This window comes from Typha latifolia, chromosome 4, assembly GCF_019914945.1.
Source record: "Typha latifolia isolate L0001 chromosome 4, TyphaL0001v2, whole genome shotgun sequence".
In the NCBI taxonomy this organism is placed as follows: Eukaryota; Viridiplantae; Streptophyta; class Magnoliopsida; order Poales; family Typhaceae; genus Typha; species Typha latifolia.
Window position 1 is genome coordinate 236,154 of NC_133089.1, and position 20,279 is coordinate 256,432.

The following is a 20,279-nucleotide window of genomic DNA, read 5'->3' on the forward strand; positions in this document are numbered from 1 at the left end:
GAACTAGCTTGGTCCAAAGGATGGAACGCAGATTTGGTGAGGATAGATATGCAACCGAAAGCGACAGAAATGTTCATCGAAGACATGAGAGACATCTGATTAACAAGTGCGTCGCATTCTCCTGTTGACTAATGGTTCTTTTCTTTTCATTAAAAAAATAAAGGTTCTTTTTCTATGTTTCCATCGTTCATGTAAAGACCCGAGATTGAGAACCCTCTCAAAAATACATGTTTTCAGAATCAACTTGTATAAACTTCATCCTTGAAACTTATACTTTATATTAGCTTATCAGGAAAAATGAACGTGAAACAATACCTACTGGCACCGACCACACCCTTTTGGAGAAACTGAAAAGAATCGCGTACGCTAAGTTTACAGATGAAGATGCTCATAATTTACACCAAAAGGAAAAGAAAATGAAATCAAAAGATAATAGTACATAGAATTAGATTGGCAGGACATGTTAAACTTGCTATTTTCTTCTACCGGTGCCACGAGAATCATCCTCAAGGGCTAGAGTTAGCATCTCAGTGCAGAATTGATCGTCTGGTTTCAACCACAGTGCCTGAATGAAGAAAGAATGTAGTAAGTCTGCCAGAATAGCTGATAGGCATATAATATGAATGAGAAATTTACAGCAGTAAATGAGGCAGAAAGTACAGCATTAACAATCAGATGGCCTGACAAGAACACGCGTTTAAGACTTCATACCAACTCATTCCCTTGTTTTAAAGTTAAAAGTGCATCTAATCAAGTATAGAGCTACTTCCTATTCCCATGTCCACATGCAGTGACCTATAAAATCAGCAAGTGATCATCCAACTCACCTTGTGGTAGTATGTAATTGCAGAATCAAACTTATCCTGCAACAGAAAAGAACAGAAAATAAGAAAAGTATAACTTAAATTTCGGAAGAACACTTTTAGCACGGAGCTAAATGAAAGTTCTCTTCAACTTTCATTTGCTTTTACAATAGTATTACTCTATTAGACTACTGGTGAAACTTAAGTATTGTGCTAGGCTTAATAGCAAATTTTCTGCATCTTTGCACATAATCTCAGTTTTGCAATTAGTGGTTGTTTCTAAAGCATCGTGGAAATTGGAAAGTTGTTTTACTTGAAGGCAGCATTATAACAAAGGATTAAGAAGATACCATCAAATGATACGTGTAAGCGAGGCCAGAAAAAGCACTCAAACTTCGAGTTGAAAGAGTCAGAGCCTTCTCATAATAGGTTATTGCTTTTTGGTATCTCCTGAATGAGAAACATTGACCCAGATATTAGGCTCATGTAACAAAAATAACCCTACTAAAGTAAATCCATTAAATTATAGAGATATTCTTCCATCTTATAGAATAACAGCAAATCAAGCAAAGAGGCAAGGAAAGAAAAGCAGAGGGCCCTTCCATCTGAGCCATGTTTAAGAATATTGTAAAAAGAACTATAAAGAAGTACATGAACAATAAGAATATTATAGTCCTGCAGTCACATTGGCCATACTTCAGCTTTCTTAGGGAATGTCCGAGATTCACCAAGGTTGGTTCCCACATCTCACTCAATGAAGAGGCAATATGATCTAACGTCATTTCAAACCATTGAATGGCTTTCTGGTACCTAAAAGCACAACAGGGAAAAATTTCAAAACCTTCCACTGGAACATAACTTCACACTTTATGCCAAAATTTTGGAGTTTTAGCAGTAAATGATGCAAGTAATAACACCAATCACAAAACCATAAAAAGAGAAGAAAAAATCAAATAATCCATATTCATCAAATATAAGTTTCCCGCGGTAGCATGGGCATGATATACATAAAATCTTTTAAACTAGAGTCTAAGATAAACGTGTCCTATAAATGCTATTAGATGGAAAAACCAAAAATCTAAATCTAAATAACCAGTTCATTTGATATAAAATATTCTCCCATAAAGGATTTTTTTCTTACTCCTTCATATGATAAGCAACAACTCCAAGTTCATTGTGTACCAGGGGATCGGAAGGACATATTGTTTTTGCCTGCAAAAAGAACTGCAAAAGAAAAGGCACACTAAAATCTTTGAGAAACGGTCCACTTAAAATATTTAAAAAGATTATATCATGATATTCAGAAAAATTTTCAAACAACAGTTTGCAGCTGAATGCAGGTTGAGTCATTGGCTAAAGTAACAGATCATCACATTAATTAATATTACTTTCTAATAAAAGCCAGACGGGGCAAGGGATGCATTAGGAAAAAAATAATCAGACATTTTACTCAAGTTAAATTTTTTTTAGGTTTTCCACCTCTAGCACACATCATGGAGAAAGGAAGATTATGAAGTTAAAGCCCTAAACAAAGTAATCCTTACTAGGGCAGCAAGAGGAAACTCAAAATAAAAAATCCAATGACAGATATTATGATAGAACTAGTGGAAGATAACTGCAGATAGTAGCAATTAAATCATATGCCAGCCTAATGCATTGGAGATGAAAACATAAATATTAGACATGATGACAAAATTGAAATTCCCTAAAGCAAATTACCCCCTCTAATCTAGGAATTCCCTTGTCTAGAAGATATTCTAGAGGACTCCTCTAGGTTTCATTTTAAACCTCCAGATATTCTGCCCTGTGTTTTTTTTCTCCTCCAAAGTGATATCGCATTGTCGCTTCATGTGATGTTCTCTATACAACCAATTCCTCTTATACTGAAGCTCAAGCAAACTTTATGTGAGACTTTTTACAAATTATATCCTCGAGTCCTGATGGAAAATTATCTATGGAAGGATTGGAGACTTTTCAACGCTTGATCTACTCCAAATTCAAAAAGAAACACCATGATTTCCCTCTTCTTACAGAATATTTATAGTTTCTCAAATTATAATAGCCCAGACATATAATGGTTCCAGGGTGCTTTTAAAAATTGCAAGATGCCATCTAAGTTAGAACTCAAATATTTGCTTCATCATGAAAAACGACATTGCCCTCAATCTGACAAAATAAAACCAGAGGAACAACTAATTCTGACAATTCTAGACGAGGACCCTTCGCCTTCCAGAACCTCTAAATTACAGAATGTCACCACTCACCACAGGATCAAGAAAAATAGTACAACTTTTGGTCATCTAGCCCAGTATAAGGAGAGCACATGCAGACTAAACTTTAACATGATACCTGTTCTGCGAGTTTGAAATTGTGTGTTCGCATATATTCCATTCCAATGTATAATGTTGGCAGATGACATCTGACATAAGGCATCATCACAGATAAAGATATAAGCATGGAAATCACCTAGAAATATATAGCATTTATCAAGAGAAATATAGAGACTAATTTGATAGACCACACTAGATACATGGCTGATAACACCTAACGACAGAATGACTATCATAATGAAAAGACAAGATCTAGTGCAAAATAACAAACAAATCCACTGGAAATTATCAAGAGTCAGGTTCCAAAATAGGGCAGTAGTAGGAGATAGAACTTCAACTGGAAAATGATTAATATGATTCTTCGTTAAAAAGACTTGTTAAATGACAGCCCTTCCAACTCACTAATGAAGGAGAAGCTCGCTCGTGAAAGCTGAAAATACAAAAAATACAGAAAATGTTAGATTGGCATACCAAGAAACAAGCCTAAGTTGGTGGCGTCACAAAGCCTTAGTCTCACGGGATTAGATGGGTGCAAAAAGAATCCTAAGAGGTTATCTTCCTAATTATCCAAACAGCTATAGATCCCATTCCGATTGTTTAAGAAAAAAAATTATGATACATTTGTAACTTAAGCTAGAATATTCATTTGAAATGTCTAGTAAAAGATATTGTTGTATTTAATGCAATGATGTATTACTGCAGCTCATATAGAGACCAATTATAGTAAAACAGGCAAAATAGGTTAAGGAGAACTAAGTTCAATACTATATGTAATCATCCGCATACACGCGTCAATTTGATAAAGTTTAACGGTATAAATTTTCCATCAAGTGGAGCACCAGTATAACTAGATACAAACTCTCTTATGATTTATAAATTAGAGAGGAGGATATTAGGAATAGAATACCCAGGAAATAAACGAGCAGCTGTGCGGAATGCGGCCATTGCTTGATCACTCTCCTCTTGAGCAGCATAGGCATTTCCAGTACCTATCCAAGCAGGTGGAAATGTCCCATCTAGACTCGTAGCCTTGCTGAATAAAATAGTTAACTTATAAAAGCCAGTTCATTATATAATAAAACTTAATCTACTCAGCATTTTGAAAATCAATAGTCAGCTGCCAAGCAACTGGAAACAAGTAGCTATGGCAGAAATGGGATAAAGAAACCTTAAATATAAAAATTAATTAGGTAATAATAGTGAAATACTCACCTATTGGGGATCATGTAGTTTAAAAAGGGTATTCATATAAAATCATCTGATAAAATTCTAGATTTATCACACTTCTGGACTTATAATGGTTATTTGGTGTCCATAAAAACTACGCTTGCTTAGTGATCATCTTCCTGTTGATGTTTTTGAGGAACCGCAATTCGAATGATGAGTCGCTGCCCATCATGGCTGATTCCCAAATAATTATTCAAACTGACAAACCATATTATTCTCCTTTCCACTCAATTATCACTGACTAAACATTATACTCAACATCGCATTGCACACTCATTTGCAATTTCTCATACCTGAATGAAGTATGGGATCTCAAATCTGTATTATGCACTAGTTGTTTATACCGATGTGTCTGAGTCTTAAATATTCAAATTCAGATAACACACTCTTCCATATAGAAATACATATAGATAAGCCAGATGTTGAGTGAAAGGTAACGTAAGAAAAGGTAAATCTGCATAATAAAGGATCAACTAGAAAGTGGTATCATTTGAATACAATAGAAAGACAATCCTCAAAGAAGTACAGTGATTACCTAAAGTATCTTCTTGCTTGGTCATACTTCTTGATACAATAATAGTAGCACCCAACAGCAAACCAGGAAAGTGCTCTAGGAAGAAAAGGAAATAGAGATAATAAGAAAAGTAGTCACAACTCTATGCATTTTTGTTCATAGTAACAGATGGAATTGTTTAAAGAATTTAGAAAAAATATTGGCATTGTTACGTAATAACATGATAGCTCTTGATTGTAACAAAGTGCATTATACTGATTATAAAGGTAGTCAAAAGAATCCAAAGCTAGCCAAAGTAGTTAAAACTATTTTTTATGTTGAATTGCAGGATACTCAGAATTGATAAACATCAAATTAAATATTCAGAATATATTATGGGATATATAGCTGATCAAATATTTCCTTTGGTCATGATACCATACTTGGTTTTATTTAAATTGATATAGACATACATTTGTATGCAGGGAGACATATTTATATATTATCTATGAAAGAATTAACACCCTGAAGTATTTCCGAATTTACCTATACTGCAATAATAAAAGATAGGCTTGCTCAAGATTTTTATATATAATGAACCCTGTCATGATTTCGAATTTCCTGACGTAAAATCTTCAAAAGAATAGTAGTAAAGATTATCAGAGCAAGGAAACCCACTAATAGATACTCACTTTTGAGGATAATCCTTCACCAGATTGCATGCCATAAGATACAGATCATTTGAATGACCAAGCTCCATTGCAGCTACCAAATAAACTAATGTGCACTTTGAATGGAATGGATCTCTTTCCAGTAACCTAAGCAATCGGACTTCAGGAAATTAAAGAACACTAAAATTACAAGCCGAAGTACTAAAAGCTGGAAAACTTCTACCAACTTACATAGATGTAAGTTCAAAACATTTCTGATACTCTCCACATTGATGATAATACTCAGCTTTGCAAGCCAACAGGTCAGTGTTGTTTTTCACTGTTTGACTGAAAGATGCATTTGAAGATGTAATACTGCAAGTCTCTCTTTCCAGATCTCTGAATTTTGCTTCCACAATTTGTTCTTTTTCATGCTAAAGGAAGGAAATAAAAAACATTATGCCCCATGTATAGAGTACAAAAGGGTAAAGATCTAAACAAGGCCTGAGGTTTCAATCCAAATAAGATGGAACGTCTTGGGTATTTCAGAAGTTTCAGATTTGGTTTGAGAGTTCTAGTCTACGATAGAGACTAAGATAATTAAAGAAAGAAGTAACAGAAAATTAGAAAAAAGAAATAACCTATGAAAGTGAAAACAACACTCAGAACTGTATACATAGGCCGAAACAAGTCGGAAGTCCAATCCATTTGATTTCATTGATCACCATTATCACCCATAAATCCATACCTGGCCATCAAACATGTTTTGGCCAGTTCAGAGTGTTCCAATTGAAACAGGTTTTAAAAGTGCCCTAAAGCAAGGATCCTGGCCCAAAACTAAGCTTTATGGTTTCAGGGCTGGATATGGACCAGCTGTGACCAAGACCGATTCATTGAAGCCAAAATGCATCAGTGTTGAGCAAAATTTCAAACATTGGAGGTAAACAAAACTAGCCATCACAAACATAGATACACATAGATAAGTCAGGTTTGATACCTTATTTATTAAGGATGAATAGAATGCTGATAGCCACCCATCATCTTTTCCAAATCGTAGAGAAGCTAACAGATCAGATTCTGAAATATGCAATTGTGCTCATTTCAGTTTCAAAATCTCTGGATTCATAAAAAAGTCTAAAGAAAGAAAATATTACAAATAATACATATCAATGAATCAATAAAACGACATCTGAAAAACAAAGTAACTAAAACTATCCTCAACTCTTAAACTTAAAAGCATATGGCCAACGCAATTACTCCCAAAACTTCTCCAAAACATCTACAACCGAGATATGTTATACTTAAACTATCAAACTTGACAACTATGAAATTAATCCTCAAAACCTATGTTCATCAACAGCTATACACAAATAATATAAGTTAAATCAACCATATTTATGTAGTAACTTAGCAATACTAAGCACAAGATTTATTAACATGCCACACATAAATCAAAATAAAAAAGCACAATAATAGCAAGCAGAAAGACTTTTAACCTATCCGACCAATGTAGCACTTAATAGTACCACCACTGTATAGTTGCATTTATAGCATCATGATATATCATAATCTAACACCGGTGCATGATCATCATAGTAATTCTCTTGAACTTCATGCTATCACTTCCCAAGGAAAATAATATATCTTACACTCATGTAACACTAATTTGATAAGGGATTGTACTTTATGTTGCTTACTAGGTAAAAGTGAAGTTACAACTCATGGTAATTTGTTCATGGAAGTAAAAGAAGTCATACTGAAATGTTTCGACTTACCTTCCTCACATGTTAGCATGTAGCTATCGATCAAGCATTCCAGAGCCTGAAACATACAGCAGAAACATTTAACTATAAGAAGCAGTATAAGAAGTACAATACCAAAAGTATTTCTTGAAAAGTAAATCATTTTACAAAGAACACCATGTATTAAGGATAACATAAAGACAGAAACCATGATACAACATCCAGATCCAGAAATATAGCTAATCCAGCATATATTGGTTAGATAACTTTGCAAAATCATGCTCAACAGTTCAAAACATATATGACATTTCATCTAGATCCACGCGTCTTACAATACAACCAATTGATTGTAAGTTTCCAAAAATGAACTGATATTGGGAACTCGAATATATATTATCAATATTAGGAATATTGCATAATCAGCTACATTAACAATTTGATATGCTAAATTTATTGATTGGCCGACCATCATTGTTCCATAGCTGACAGAGATTACTACATTATGACATTTCAGTGTGCTTTTTCAAACCTTAAAGGTATGTTAACTCCAATCTTGGAATTTATGCTCACCTCATAACATAGAGGATCAGCTTTAACAGCAGCTTTGTACCTAAGACACACCAATTAAAACAAGTTAAAATTGGACACTTTTGATATTAAAACCTAAACAAAGGCTAATGATAGAACAGAATAGTAAAGGAAATGATGATCCAAAACTTTTACACACAAATATAAAATCATCTTAATTTACAAATCACAGTTAGATATCTCAAGCTGCAGCTCTCTACACATCACATATTAAAAATTTCTTAAAATGCACACCCCCACTAATTACTCCTCAAACCAATGATTTCTAATTGAGAAATGCAACAATCTAAGACAATTTATGAATATAATAAGATATCAAAACTATCACAACAATTGTAAGCACAAAGTAGTAAATAATAACTCACCATTGACGGGCTAGGGCGCGATTATCCAATGCTTCATATGCCTTGCCACGTAAAAAGCATATAGCTGATGTGATCTAATTAGGAGAAATACTGCTTGAGCTTAGCAAAAGTTGAACCATAACTTGTATACATAGTGCAAGGTTGCAAATGTGAATTCAAGTAAACTGGAAAGTGACGCAGTACAACAGTTAATGGACACAAATAGGAACAGGACATTAAAACAACATCTGAGAATGGCAGGTCTAGTTCATCAACAGCCATAATTAGAAATTTAGCCTAAATAAGCACATGCAAGATTGTTTAAAAATATCAAACTAACAAGAAACTGAACATCAACATCATCCCAGTCTCTTTGTTCCAAAGAAAAACTATAAATTCTGGTATCCTCAATCAGTCAGATCAAATTGACAGAAACAAATACATTGGAAAAAAAGCATTTACCTACCACAGTTAAAATCACCCATTTCACGATGCCTTTTTCTTCCTCCAAAAGAGGAAAATAGTTTGACAATATAAAAGAAACATAACAAAACAATATCTTACATTGATTTCGTGATCCTCTCCATCCTTATCCAAGTACATCGCACTGCAATCCTTTTGGGCATGAAAGTTTCCATGTTCGTCCAATTTAGCGTCACCAAGCATCGTTAAGCACTGATGCCAATCTTTCAATTCCTCCTAAAATTATTAAGTTAATCACAAAAAATAAAATTAGAGAACATCACAAGGAAATGTTCACAGTGAAACGATCGCCAGGCAATCAAAATTGAACAGACACGGTACATGACGAATTGCCCAAGAAGACCAAGAGCGCAGAAACGAGATCTGATGTCGAAAAGGACGGCAAGATAAAGGAAAGGATCTTTACCAGGCACTTGGCGGCGAGATAGCGGAAGCGCAGATCGCGGAGGACGATCTGGGAGGAGTTCAGAAGATGAAGGGCGCGGCGGTAGTGGCGGCCTAGAAAAAGGGCTTGTGCCTGCATGTAGATGTCGGCCGGGTCTCCAGTCACCGCCGCCACCTTGTCGGAGAAGAAGATGGCCGAAGAGTAGAGGTGCTTGCTCACGCAATCCCGCACCACTCCACGAAGCCTCTCTACTTCTTCCTCTCTCATGCTTGCTTTGTCTCCCTTCTCCCCTCTCCTGAGTCTCCTCTCTTCTCCTTTCTTCTCTCTCTTCTCAAGTATCCAAAGAGGTAAGAGGAGGGAAATTGGAAAAAGAGCGCTACGTTTCAGTACTAGGGTTTTTCGCTTTCAGTGAGCGGTGTGGTCACCGCGACTTATATTCGTAGTGTGTCTTCCATGTATTCAGTATTCACCTTTTGAAGTCTCTTAATTGCCTGTATACAGTAGTATTTATATGGTCTTCGCACGCAGCCCAGCCCAATTTTTGGTGGGTTGGCTGCAGCCCAGCTCAAGTTCTTCGTTGGGTTGGGCAGTCGAACCCAAGAGTTTTTTTTAAAGGCATTTTAAGCTGAGTTCCTTGCTTTGGGTCCAATACGATGGATTTGTGTTGGACTCTTAAGCTTGAGCCGAAAGTGAATCATCCATAGTCTATGAATAGTATAATATCATGTGATGTTTGACTTTATGAATTCATGACATGCAAATCACACGTGTGCAAATATTTACATATTATTCAGCATAATTATATTTGCTTTACAGCTTCATAGTTATTCATAGATTGTTGGTGCATACCTGAGTATAATAACTTTGATGTACATATTATATAATTAATAATATTGATTATTGCACTACTTACATATATTACCACGTAGTTAAGTTCTGAATAAACAATGCCCTTCACTAACTCAAATTGGGATTAAGAGTAGAGTTTATTATATGGTGCCTATGAGATAAATGGTCTACACTTGAGATTGTTAGCCTGAGTAGCATTCAGGCGATCGCACTACCTTGCTGGAGACTAGACACTGGTGATATAAAACTATAATTGGGAGGTAAAGGTCTTAGATCTAGCGATACCCGATAACGTAGGGTCATGGCGTCCACTAAGGACCCGAGGGCTCTTGACTATCCCGTTGTGGGCAGCGATGATGAATAGAGATGGAGATATGGGCTTACGATTGGGTTCCTCAGTATGTTTGCCACAAACAACTAGTCATGTGAAGCATCGTAATATTACTACTAAATATTTATCATTCCTTGATGTATGAGATGATTTGTAAGCATATACTTATGACGTGGTGGATAGCTCGATGAGCATAATAATTTATGGCTATGACTCTGCGGAAGCATGAGAGAAAGGATTTGATAATTTAAATAATGCACAATATGTGTTTTCTTATTATTACATGTGAGTTGTAGATATAGACATGATGTAATATTATGATCATATTGGCATATATATATATATATATATATTATGTGACATTCTTGCTTACACTATTTTTAGACTTTAGAGATGTATACTTGCTGGGTTTAATGCTCATCACTTTTGATGAAAATATTTGTATATTAGTATATCACCCGAGACCATGGAGGAACTAGAGAAGATTGTTTACTGTCTCGTTTACTTATTTATGTTATTGTAAACTAAGTCAGATAGACAGTAGTCTCTGCGCGGATATTTACTCTGTTGAGGCGTATGAATATGTATTTTAAAGCTTGTTGTGGCCTGTGATTTTTTTAATTTTTTTTGCTGTATTAATTATAAAAATGTGGGGTCTTTATTTCGTTATTTTATATAAACTTTGATTAGCAGGTCACGTGAAAATCACGTGAGTTCTACCCATATGTAAGATGCACGTATATTTGATGACGGATGTTTCACTTCGAGTGGAATACCTAGACCTCTATATCATACATTGGGCTTTGAGTATGAAGCCCGAAAAGAATTTTTTTGTACTCAAAGAGGGACTCCGGCGGTTTTACTATTTTATAAATAAAAAATAAATCGAATAAGTGTATAATATAGGGTGTGGGACGGAAAATACCCGTAAGAAGTAATTGTAGGTTAAACTTTGCTACACTTCCCCTGGGTGGTAGTCGTAGGTTTGCTTAAACTGGGTGTACGAGCAAGGTGACTGTGTGATAGTGAAGAGCTTCAACCAGCAAAGGATGAAGGAGAATTTGCTCGTATTTGATTGGGAATTGAACGAAGAAGAGAGGCAAGTGATTGCTCAGATTCCCCATTGCAGATTGTGCCCAGCATTACAGTTTGTCTCAAACCATGGACCATACAAGTCTGTTGAAGAATTCTGGGATGGTGAAATATAATGGCTCTATTAGGATCGCATGTCACCTGCTTGACGAAATACCAAGTTAAATTTATTTATTTTTTCATGAGAGTATCTTAATCTTTTTTTGGGTAATTCAAGATCTAAGTAAAATTATCCCAATAGATAATATATCCTTAATATTCTGAAAGAAAACGAAAATAGAAAAAGCGTTGAAAGTTAATGATCTAACAACCAACGGTCCAATCCCAGTTTATTTAACATCGATCTTGTACACTCATACAACTCGACTCACTCACCAGACAACTCCATCCTGCATGCATGCTTGCATAATTAATTTGTTACGAAGCAGTAACAGCCATCTTCATCCCAGACTCACAGTGGCCAGTAAAGTTGCAGACGAAGTAGTTCGTCCCCTTAACAAGCGTGACTTCATCACTCCCCGAGCTATACACCTTTGCACCTCCCGGAATAGTGCAGCTACTATAACCAGATGAGCTCACAGCAACCACATTGTGCACCGAAGGGTTGTAGTTGAACACTAATCGAATCAATTAAGCAAAAGTTAATAATACGTCGACTCAAGATCTAGAAAATTAAGGTGTGAGAATTTAATTCACCGAGCACGTCACCGGCCTTGAAGCTCTTCCCCACCGGCCAGCTGCTCGCCCCGAAGCTCCAACCGGCGCCGTCTCCGACGGTGAACTTCGCGGATTCAGCGCGGAGAAGGAAGCATAGAAGGATTAAGATGAGAGCTGTTGCTTGCCCTGCACTGCCACTTCCCATGCCCACAAGTTTTTCTCGTTCAAGTGCCTAGCTAGACTATTACAAGAATAGAGGGGAGATGAGAGTTTTTAAGACTACCGTAGTGATATTTAAAGAAAAGGGGCGGGCTGATGGGAGCTAGTGCATATATTAGTGTATGATTGAAATCGGCCAACCACCGAATGAGACCAAAATCTTGGGTCATGGGTAGTTGCACGAACAACTTTATTAGTGCATATATTAGTGTGATGAGTGTGTTAAAAAGACCAGGACGAAAATTGTTCATATTGCATTAAATGCACATTGCTACTCCTTGGCGAGGACATAGAAATTGATGTACTTAGCCTACCTCATTTTATTAATGTCCAAATTCTTAATATGCATTAGTTCTTCATTTATTAGCTTAAGTAATTTGTTATATAGCTAGCAGAGCCGTGATATAGAGGGACCACGTATATATCTTCTTATATATCCATCCTCTATATGAGGAAACGCATTAGTACACGGTAAAATTCATCACCTAAAATATTCTCATTTTCTATGCGAAGGCTACAAATGGAGACTTGTGGGGAAGGATAAGAGTGTTTCCTTTTAGAGAGAGAGAGAGAGAGAGAGAGAGAGGTGAAAATTAATAATGTCACAGTTAATTAAATCAGTAATGTTAGTTAAAGTTAAAAATCAATGATACTCACATAATAAAACATGAGTCTCTTTAATTATTTAAGCACTATTATAATTTACCTGTAGAAAATGTTTTGCATTGTCAATAATAGTCTAATATATCTCATTTTCAATATATATTATAAGATATGGCATTCATATATGAAATATTGATAATAAGGTGGAACCCGATCATGAGCAGACTTCCAGCAAACAACTTTCTCTTCTTCATTGATGTCCCTTTTCCAAACTGCAGGCAAGCAGTACGTTAATACTACATATATTCATAGTTCATGTCAAGTTGAGTAGCAGTGACTGCAATCTCCATTCCTGCACCATGCGCATATATATAAGAAAAAATGGAATAACTGTATAATATAGTGTGTGAAGCGATAAATACACGTATTAATAGGGATGTCAAAAATAAGCGGCTCAGGCTCGGGATGGTAGATGCCACCTGCTCGACAAAATGTCATACTACATAATTATTGCCTATGGTCATCAGACTCTATTTTCTTTTTAAAAATTAGGTATTTAAATATGAATAGTTTATAACTTTTAAATTTAAATTTAAGTGAGGTCCACATATTATTAATTAAAAAATAGTATTTTAATATTATAGATTCACTCATTCAAATTCAATAATGAGATGTGAATAAAAATAAGTTTAGTATTATATTTAATTTTTGAAAATTATTACTTGAATATGTAAGTGTGATAGACTTTGGGCCCCCAAAAGGTAATTATGTTATGGGTAAACACGTGCACGCCGCCTAACCCGGCGACTTGGTTTGCTTCACGCGCGTGGGTCATATTAAAAATAAATTATTTTTTATGTGCCCGAGATGTACTAGATGTTTGCATTTGAAAATAATATTATATTATTTTTTGTTTGGCAAGGCACTCGTACGATTAAATATGAACATATGTATATTTTTTATTATATATTAGTCATTTCAAATTTTATTAGTATTATTTTAGTCTATTAGGACGTCTATCTAACACTCTACAATTTTATCTCTAATAATTTTTTTTAATTCAACATCTATTATAATTAAATATAATTTAAAAAATAATAATGATAGTTTTGTCCGGACCATATAAGAGTTTAAGTGTTTAAATTAAAAATACGTAAATGCTTTGTGAAATTAAGCCAAATCATACGAGAGTAAAGTATAATTAACCTATTTTTTATGATTACAATATATATTATTATTAAATAATTCTGCATTTTTGTGGGTTCATCTTACTGTACTATTAAATGTAACAATTAATAAGTTATAGTGAATTCAATAGTGTGCACAAATTGACCACATTAAATTGGTGGTATTGTAGGAGAAAGATGGTTATTGCAGACCTTTCAGGGAGTTAACTGTCGCTTATCTTTTAGGTAGTTACTGGTAGCTTTTTTATTTTAAGAAAAAAAAAGTAGTTAACAGTCGTTTTTTAATTAATTTTAATAGGCAGTTAGTTAACAGTCGCTTAATGTGCAACTTATTTGTGTGAGAGCAGCCAAAAATGGAGCAAGAGCCCGGTGCACTGGATATATTATTATATTAGCTATTTTAAATTGCTTAATAGATCATCTTAGCGTTATTATTTTTTATTAAAAAATATATTGTTAGAAAACTCTTATCGAGATCTTTAAAATAAGATTAATATTCAATAGTTTTAGAAGTAATTTGAAATTACTAATTTTTTAATTAAACGCATCGAAATTACATTACACGAAATAAATATCGAAATAACCATTACATGTCATTAACTAAAAATATTAAAATTGCATTACCTAAAATAAGTAGAAATTAACCAAACATAATAAAAGCAATAGATGTTTAATATTCTGATAAGTCATCTCCGTAGCCACAGGTTATAATTTTGATTAATTATATTTTAGGATACATAATTTATTAGACTCATTTTTATAAATAATAAAACAATTAGAATTAAAATTAACTCAAAAATAATTTAATATTAAACTCATTTTTATAAATAATAAAAAAATTAAAATTAAAATTAACTCAAAAATAATTTAATATTAGACTCATTTTAAAGGTGTCGATAACAACTTTCCAATGGTATTATTTTTGTTAAAAATCAATTAGTAAAACTAATTATATACTCAGTTTAACTAACTACATTATTTAATAAAGGATACAAATAGAATTAAAATTATTGAATATAACACTTATTGGGCAATTTTGGTATTTTCAAAAAGTTGATATGGGGCTCCAAATTTGAAGCCCCACTATTCATGGCTCCAAATTTGGAGCCCCATTTAGAGCTCGGTTGGAGCTCCACCGGACTCCAAATTTGGAGTTTTGGAGTCCGGTTGAAGATGCTTTGAATGAACATTTTGACTAGTTAATTTTAAAAAAGAGAGCTCATAATTATTAGCTCAAAGGTCATGAATCAAGATCGCAACTGACAAGGACCAGATGAGATCGGATGAGATATAATTTTAGAAAATAAATCTTGAGATAAAACTAGGACCCTCGCATTGCATTACAGGCTAACTCGTATAAGTCAGTCAATCAATCGTATAGTCATATATATACCGAAGCTTACTCGCTTAATGATGAGATTTGGGTCAGATTGAATTAGCCTTAGTAGGTTAGTATTTTATTTAATTAGTTAAATTTAAATATGCATAGTTTTAAAAAAATATTTGCAGAATATTCTATATATATTTGAATAATATTAAATTAGTTAGATTAGATCGCCAACCTCCAGATCTATAATTTTAGTATTCACGACTTCTTCATATTTGGAATAAACGAAGGGTTAATCCGAGAAGATAAGACAAACTGATTTAGTTAGTTTGTTAGGATTTTTAACTTAGTTGTTTATGTAGAGCCTCTATAAATATACGGAGGAAACCCTAATTTGAGAGGAATCTGATAATTAAAATTGTCATTGCCTTTATCTTCTTCTCAACTGTCTCTAGCTATTGGAGCTCTCTCTCACTTCATTCCACTACCCAAGTATTTATTCGGCTTACTCTAACTCATAATCCCCCTTTTCTACAATAATTTATCCCATTTCACATTAAGAAATTAATTTCTCCCATTTCACACTAAGAAATTAATTTAGCATTGAGTCCAGAAAGATAAGATAAAACCAGTTTGTAACACTTAATTATGAATTTTAAATATTATTTAAGTTGGAAGACAAAAGGCCTATATCTATCAAATTAACTCAAAAATAGAGAGCGAGAGAGAAACAAATATGAGATACACAAGTTTTCTCAGGATATCGTCTACAAAAGAAAAAAGAAAAAAAAGGAACAGGGAAAAAACTACGACCACCCACAGCTTACTAATTTAAGAAACGGAGAAAAGGCTACAGTCTCTGTGAATTGGCTTAATTAGATAGCAGCAGAGTCTCTTCCCCAATCTCATCCAAAAGACATGGGAAGTACTATCCCCGAGGTGGCCTTAAACTCAGGAAGCTGCAAGCCCATGCCCCTCATCGCCATGGGCACCGCTCTCTACCCCTTCAACCCGTCCGACGCTATGCGGGCTGCCATCCTACGTGCCATCGAGCTCGGTTACCGCCACTTCGACACCGCCGCTGTCTACCAATCGGAGACATCCCTCGGCGACGCCATCACCGATGCGATCAGCTCGGGCATCCTCGGATCTCGCGACGAGATTTTCATCACTTCCAAGCTCTGGTGCAGCGCCGCTCACAAAGATCTTGTCCTCCCTGCACTTAGAAGCACCCTTCTGTTAGTACTTAATTATTCATTTACTTAATTATTCATTTACTCCTTAAATTTATTATCAAACGGGATCTAATTTAGTGTAGTCTTAACAAAAATGCTGATCAGTTCAACATTTTTATCTAGTCATAAAACACTGAACTAATTAATATTTTATATACTTTTAAGTTAATCTCTCAACAGTGAAAAAAAAAAGTATGTAGTGATTAAAATACTGAACTGATTAGTTTATTATTTTTACTAGAATTATAGTAAATTATACCTCATTTGATAATAAGTGTAGGTGATAGTTTATTTTGATTAAAAAAAATTAACTTCTAGTTTGATAGAAAACTCATATATATATATAGTTTGATAGAAAACTCATATATATATATATATATATATATATATATATATATATTTACTCATGGTTCTCTTGCTGCTTTAGGAAACTCCGAGTGGAGTACCTGGACCTGTATCTCATACATTGGCCTGTGAGTTTGAAGCCCGAAAGGTACTATTTCATCATCGAGTACTTAAATTAAAAGCATTGTTAAATTATTGAATCCTTAGTTTTCATGGAGTATACGATCAGATAACTCTAGATACTAAAAGAAGTTCATAAATATACTTCTTCTTTTTTTTCTGTAATATTTTTTATTGATAGGGAGTTCCTAAGCTAATTGTGAAAGAAATCTGTGCTAAAAGTATAGTGTACCCATCATTTTTTTTTCTTTCTAGATAATTCTTATAAAACTTACCTTTTCTTTTAATTTGATAAGTTAAAAAAAAACTTTAGCTCTATTAATAGTTTCAAAGTAAAATCTTATGATTAAGATAAAAATCGAAAGTGGAATTTAATATCAAATGTGAGTATTTTAGCTATTTAATTTTTAATTCTTTGAAAGTAAGTTAATGTTTTAGGTTAAATTTAATTTACAGTGTTTTTAAGGCACTAAAGTATAATGTGTTAATGATAATAAAGTTTAAATTTTGAATATTCTTTTGATAAATTATTTTTTATTCGATATTTTCAGTGGATTAGAATTACCATTTTCAAAGGACAAGCTTTCTCTCTTAGACATGAGCTCAGTCTGGGAGGCAATGGAAGAGTGTCAGAGTCTCGGGCTAACAAAGGCGATCGGTGTCAGTAATTTCTCATGCAGGAGATTGGAGACGTTACTCTCTTTTTGTAAAATTCCTCCAGCTGTCAATGAGGTGAGTTCGGGCGTGAGTGGGTCCAGGTCCAGGTCTAGGTCCAGGTCCAGGTCCAGGTATTCGGACGACGAAATTAATAAATTTTGCTTCTTTTTGTTGTTCAAGGTTGAAGTGAATCCTCTATGGCAACAAAAGAAACTTAGAGAGTTCTGCATGGCCCGTGGTATTCGACTGTCTGCTTACTCACCACTGGGAGGAATAAGGACTCCTTGGGGTAAAGATTGGGTTATGGAGTGTGATGTACTTAAAGAGATTGCTGAAGCTAAAGGAAAGAGTCTGGCTCAGGTATGTAAGACAGAATTTTTTTTGTATTTCAGACTATACGTTGTGCTGAGTTAATAGAAATCACTACTTTTATGGTGTTTCTTTTCTTCTTCTCTTTTTGGAAAATTGAATAATAAATTGAAATAATTCACGGTGCTTTTGTTGATATTTTATTGAGAAAATAAAATAAGTATATATAGCATAGGGTGTGAAGAGAAAAAAAACATTCCCTAACTTATATTGGGTATATGCATTGTAGTTTGCTTTCCTTTTGTCCCCTTGAACTTTTCCTACGTTTCTTTTGGGTATATACGTAGGTTTGCTTACGGTGGGTTTACGAGCAAGGTGATTGCGTGATAGTGAAGAGCTTCAACGAAGAAAGGCTGAAGGAGAATTTGCTCATATTTGATTGGGAATTAAACGAAGAAGAGAGGCAAAAGATTGCTCAGCTTCCCCAGGGCAAGTCGTGCAGATCAATGGACTTTGTCTCGGCCGATGGACCCTTCAAGTCTCTTGAAGAACTCTGGGATGGTGAAATCTAAAGGGCTCTGTTCGGATGGCATGCCACCACCGTGCTCGATAAAATGCCAAATAGAAGCCAATCTTCAGGTAAGACTGCTTCTTTTCAGTATTGTTGAGGACTGGGTTTTACAATAATTTATCTATTTCAGCTTGTTATGAGATTCATAGCACAGGGAAAATAGAATACTAAAAATCTACACTACAAGAACTTATTATTTGTTGCCTACGAGTAATTCATGCATGAAGGTGTCTGATAAGAATAAATTTGGATAAGGAGAAGAAGAATTGGGAGAATGAGAGAGTGTAAGATAATTTGTTTGGGATAATAACTGTCTTTTTCATTCAAGTCATTCAGACTACATATATAGCCTTACAAACACAACAAAAAAGCTGGAAAATAAAAAAAAAATGCTGAAGAATAGGGAAAACAACTATCACTACTACTCATGCTGAAGGCCAGCACAGTTTGGAACTTATTCAATTAACAAACTTGACTAATTCTTGCTTAACCTTATCTTCTCCACTTTGCCGGTGAATTCGTGCATGACAAGACATGCATCCATAGTGGCACGTATCAGTGTCCAATGCACTTATCAGCCTCTCTCCATCCCGAAATCTGATACTCTCGCCTCCATTTCATCATCCAAAAATACATTGCTTAATTTCATGTCGTGGTTCTTGTGCTTGATCTTGCAATAAGCCGAGAGCGGCACAAGGTTCCTGTGCTTGATCTCGTCCAAGGTCCATCTCTGCCATCGATTCTCGATCACCTTGATGTATTAGCTTCTTGATTAGAACACTGGAGGCATCTTCCAATGTGGCCTTGAACGCTTCTCCAGAGCTACCAGAACCAATGAGGGCGGCAGTGGAGAAACCATCAGTGACCTCGGTGAGCTGTGAGAAGGTCAGCTTCCTCAGTTGTCTCTGGAAAGTTGCAACATTGGTGCTAAGAGGTTCCTTCTCCTTTTCAGTTTTCTATGCTTGTAGTAGCAGCATGTGTGACTTGGAGGCTACCTAGCATCTTAGCTTGATGGCTTCTTCATGAGTTCCTCTGTTCGGAGGCTACAATGCACAGAGAAGCCACGGACAGAGAACACTTAAGTACCATGCTGTTGATTGCGAATTAGCCATATATGATATCAAAAGGATACTACGAAAAACAGCTTATCTTTTTCCATAGAGACATAACCTTAATTTTGTTCTGATTAGTACCCATCATGTTGGTGCTGATCACACTGTCTATTGACCCTTGCATCTTAATTATATCATTTCCTCTGCCACATCGGGAAATTTGGAGTAATAATATATATGCCCATAATTACTCTATAGACAAAGATGAATACATCATCATTTTCTTTATTCATAATTTTTTATATACAATGATAAGACTAGACGACGCTGAAACAATAAAAAAAATATTTATGAGCAGAGCATTATTCAAGAATTTATCAACCTTCGAGGCAGCCGTACTTACGCGACTGCTTGCACGTTTATTTTAAACGTCCGATTAGATTTAAAGTATCGGTTCTACTCACCAATTATTCGGACAAGATCGGATTTAGGTCGGACTAAAATATTCTATTCCCTTATCGTCTACTAATTTATTATATATTGAGTTTGGATTGAGTATAATAACTCTAACATAATGCATTAAATATAAAAATTATTATATTTTAGTGGACCGAATTTAATAAGCTTATATGAAAATATTTTAATTATCTTTTATAAAAATATACATATATATTAATATA

General features: G+C 34.6%; 2 protein-coding genes across 6 annotated transcripts; one reads left to right on the forward strand and one right to left on the reverse strand.

Moving 5' to 3' along the window:
• Positions 1 to 230: 230 nt before the first annotated feature.
• LOC140787713 (anaphase-promoting complex subunit 6) lies at positions 231 to 9,471 on the reverse strand. Its single transcript, XM_073136802.1, has 16 exons — positions 9,067 to 9,471; positions 8,742 to 8,876; positions 8,199 to 8,272; positions 7,816 to 7,855; positions 7,279 to 7,324; positions 6,501 to 6,580; positions 5,756 to 5,937; positions 5,546 to 5,671; positions 4,896 to 4,970; positions 4,041 to 4,166; positions 3,153 to 3,222; positions 1,945 to 2,027; positions 1,500 to 1,613; positions 1,154 to 1,253; positions 828 to 863; positions 231 to 565 (listed from the first exon to the last, which is right to left on the reverse strand). The coding sequence occupies exons 1-16, from the start codon at positions 9,310 to 9,312 to the stop codon at positions 473 to 475; spliced, it is 1,626 nt and encodes a 541-aa protein (XP_072992903.1). The 5' UTR covers positions 9,313 to 9,471; the 3' UTR covers positions 231 to 472.
• Positions 9,472 to 16,031: 6,560 nt separating this feature from the next.
• Positions 16,032 to 19,831, forward strand: LOC140786088 (deoxymugineic acid synthase 1-D-like). Of its 5 annotated transcripts, none has more exons than XR_012108549.1 (7): positions 16,032 to 16,548; positions 16,973 to 17,038; positions 17,562 to 17,742; positions 17,848 to 18,027; positions 18,324 to 18,615; positions 19,368 to 19,417; positions 19,500 to 19,831. XR_012108549.1 is itself a non-coding variant. In XM_073134285.1 (5 exons), the coding sequence occupies exons 1-5, from the start codon at positions 16,229 to 16,231 to the stop codon at positions 18,546 to 18,548; spliced, it is 972 nt and encodes a 323-aa protein (XP_072990386.1). In that variant the 5' UTR covers positions 16,032 to 16,228; the 3' UTR covers positions 18,549 to 18,801. The 5 variants fall into 5 exon arrangements, 1 of the variants encoding a protein (XP_072990386.1); XR_012108548.1 differs by having other exon boundaries at positions 19,324 to 19,432; positions 19,500 to 19,688; XR_012108547.1 differs by having other exon boundaries at positions 19,324 to 19,417; positions 19,500 to 19,688.
• Positions 19,832 to 20,279: the final 448 nt, after the last annotated feature.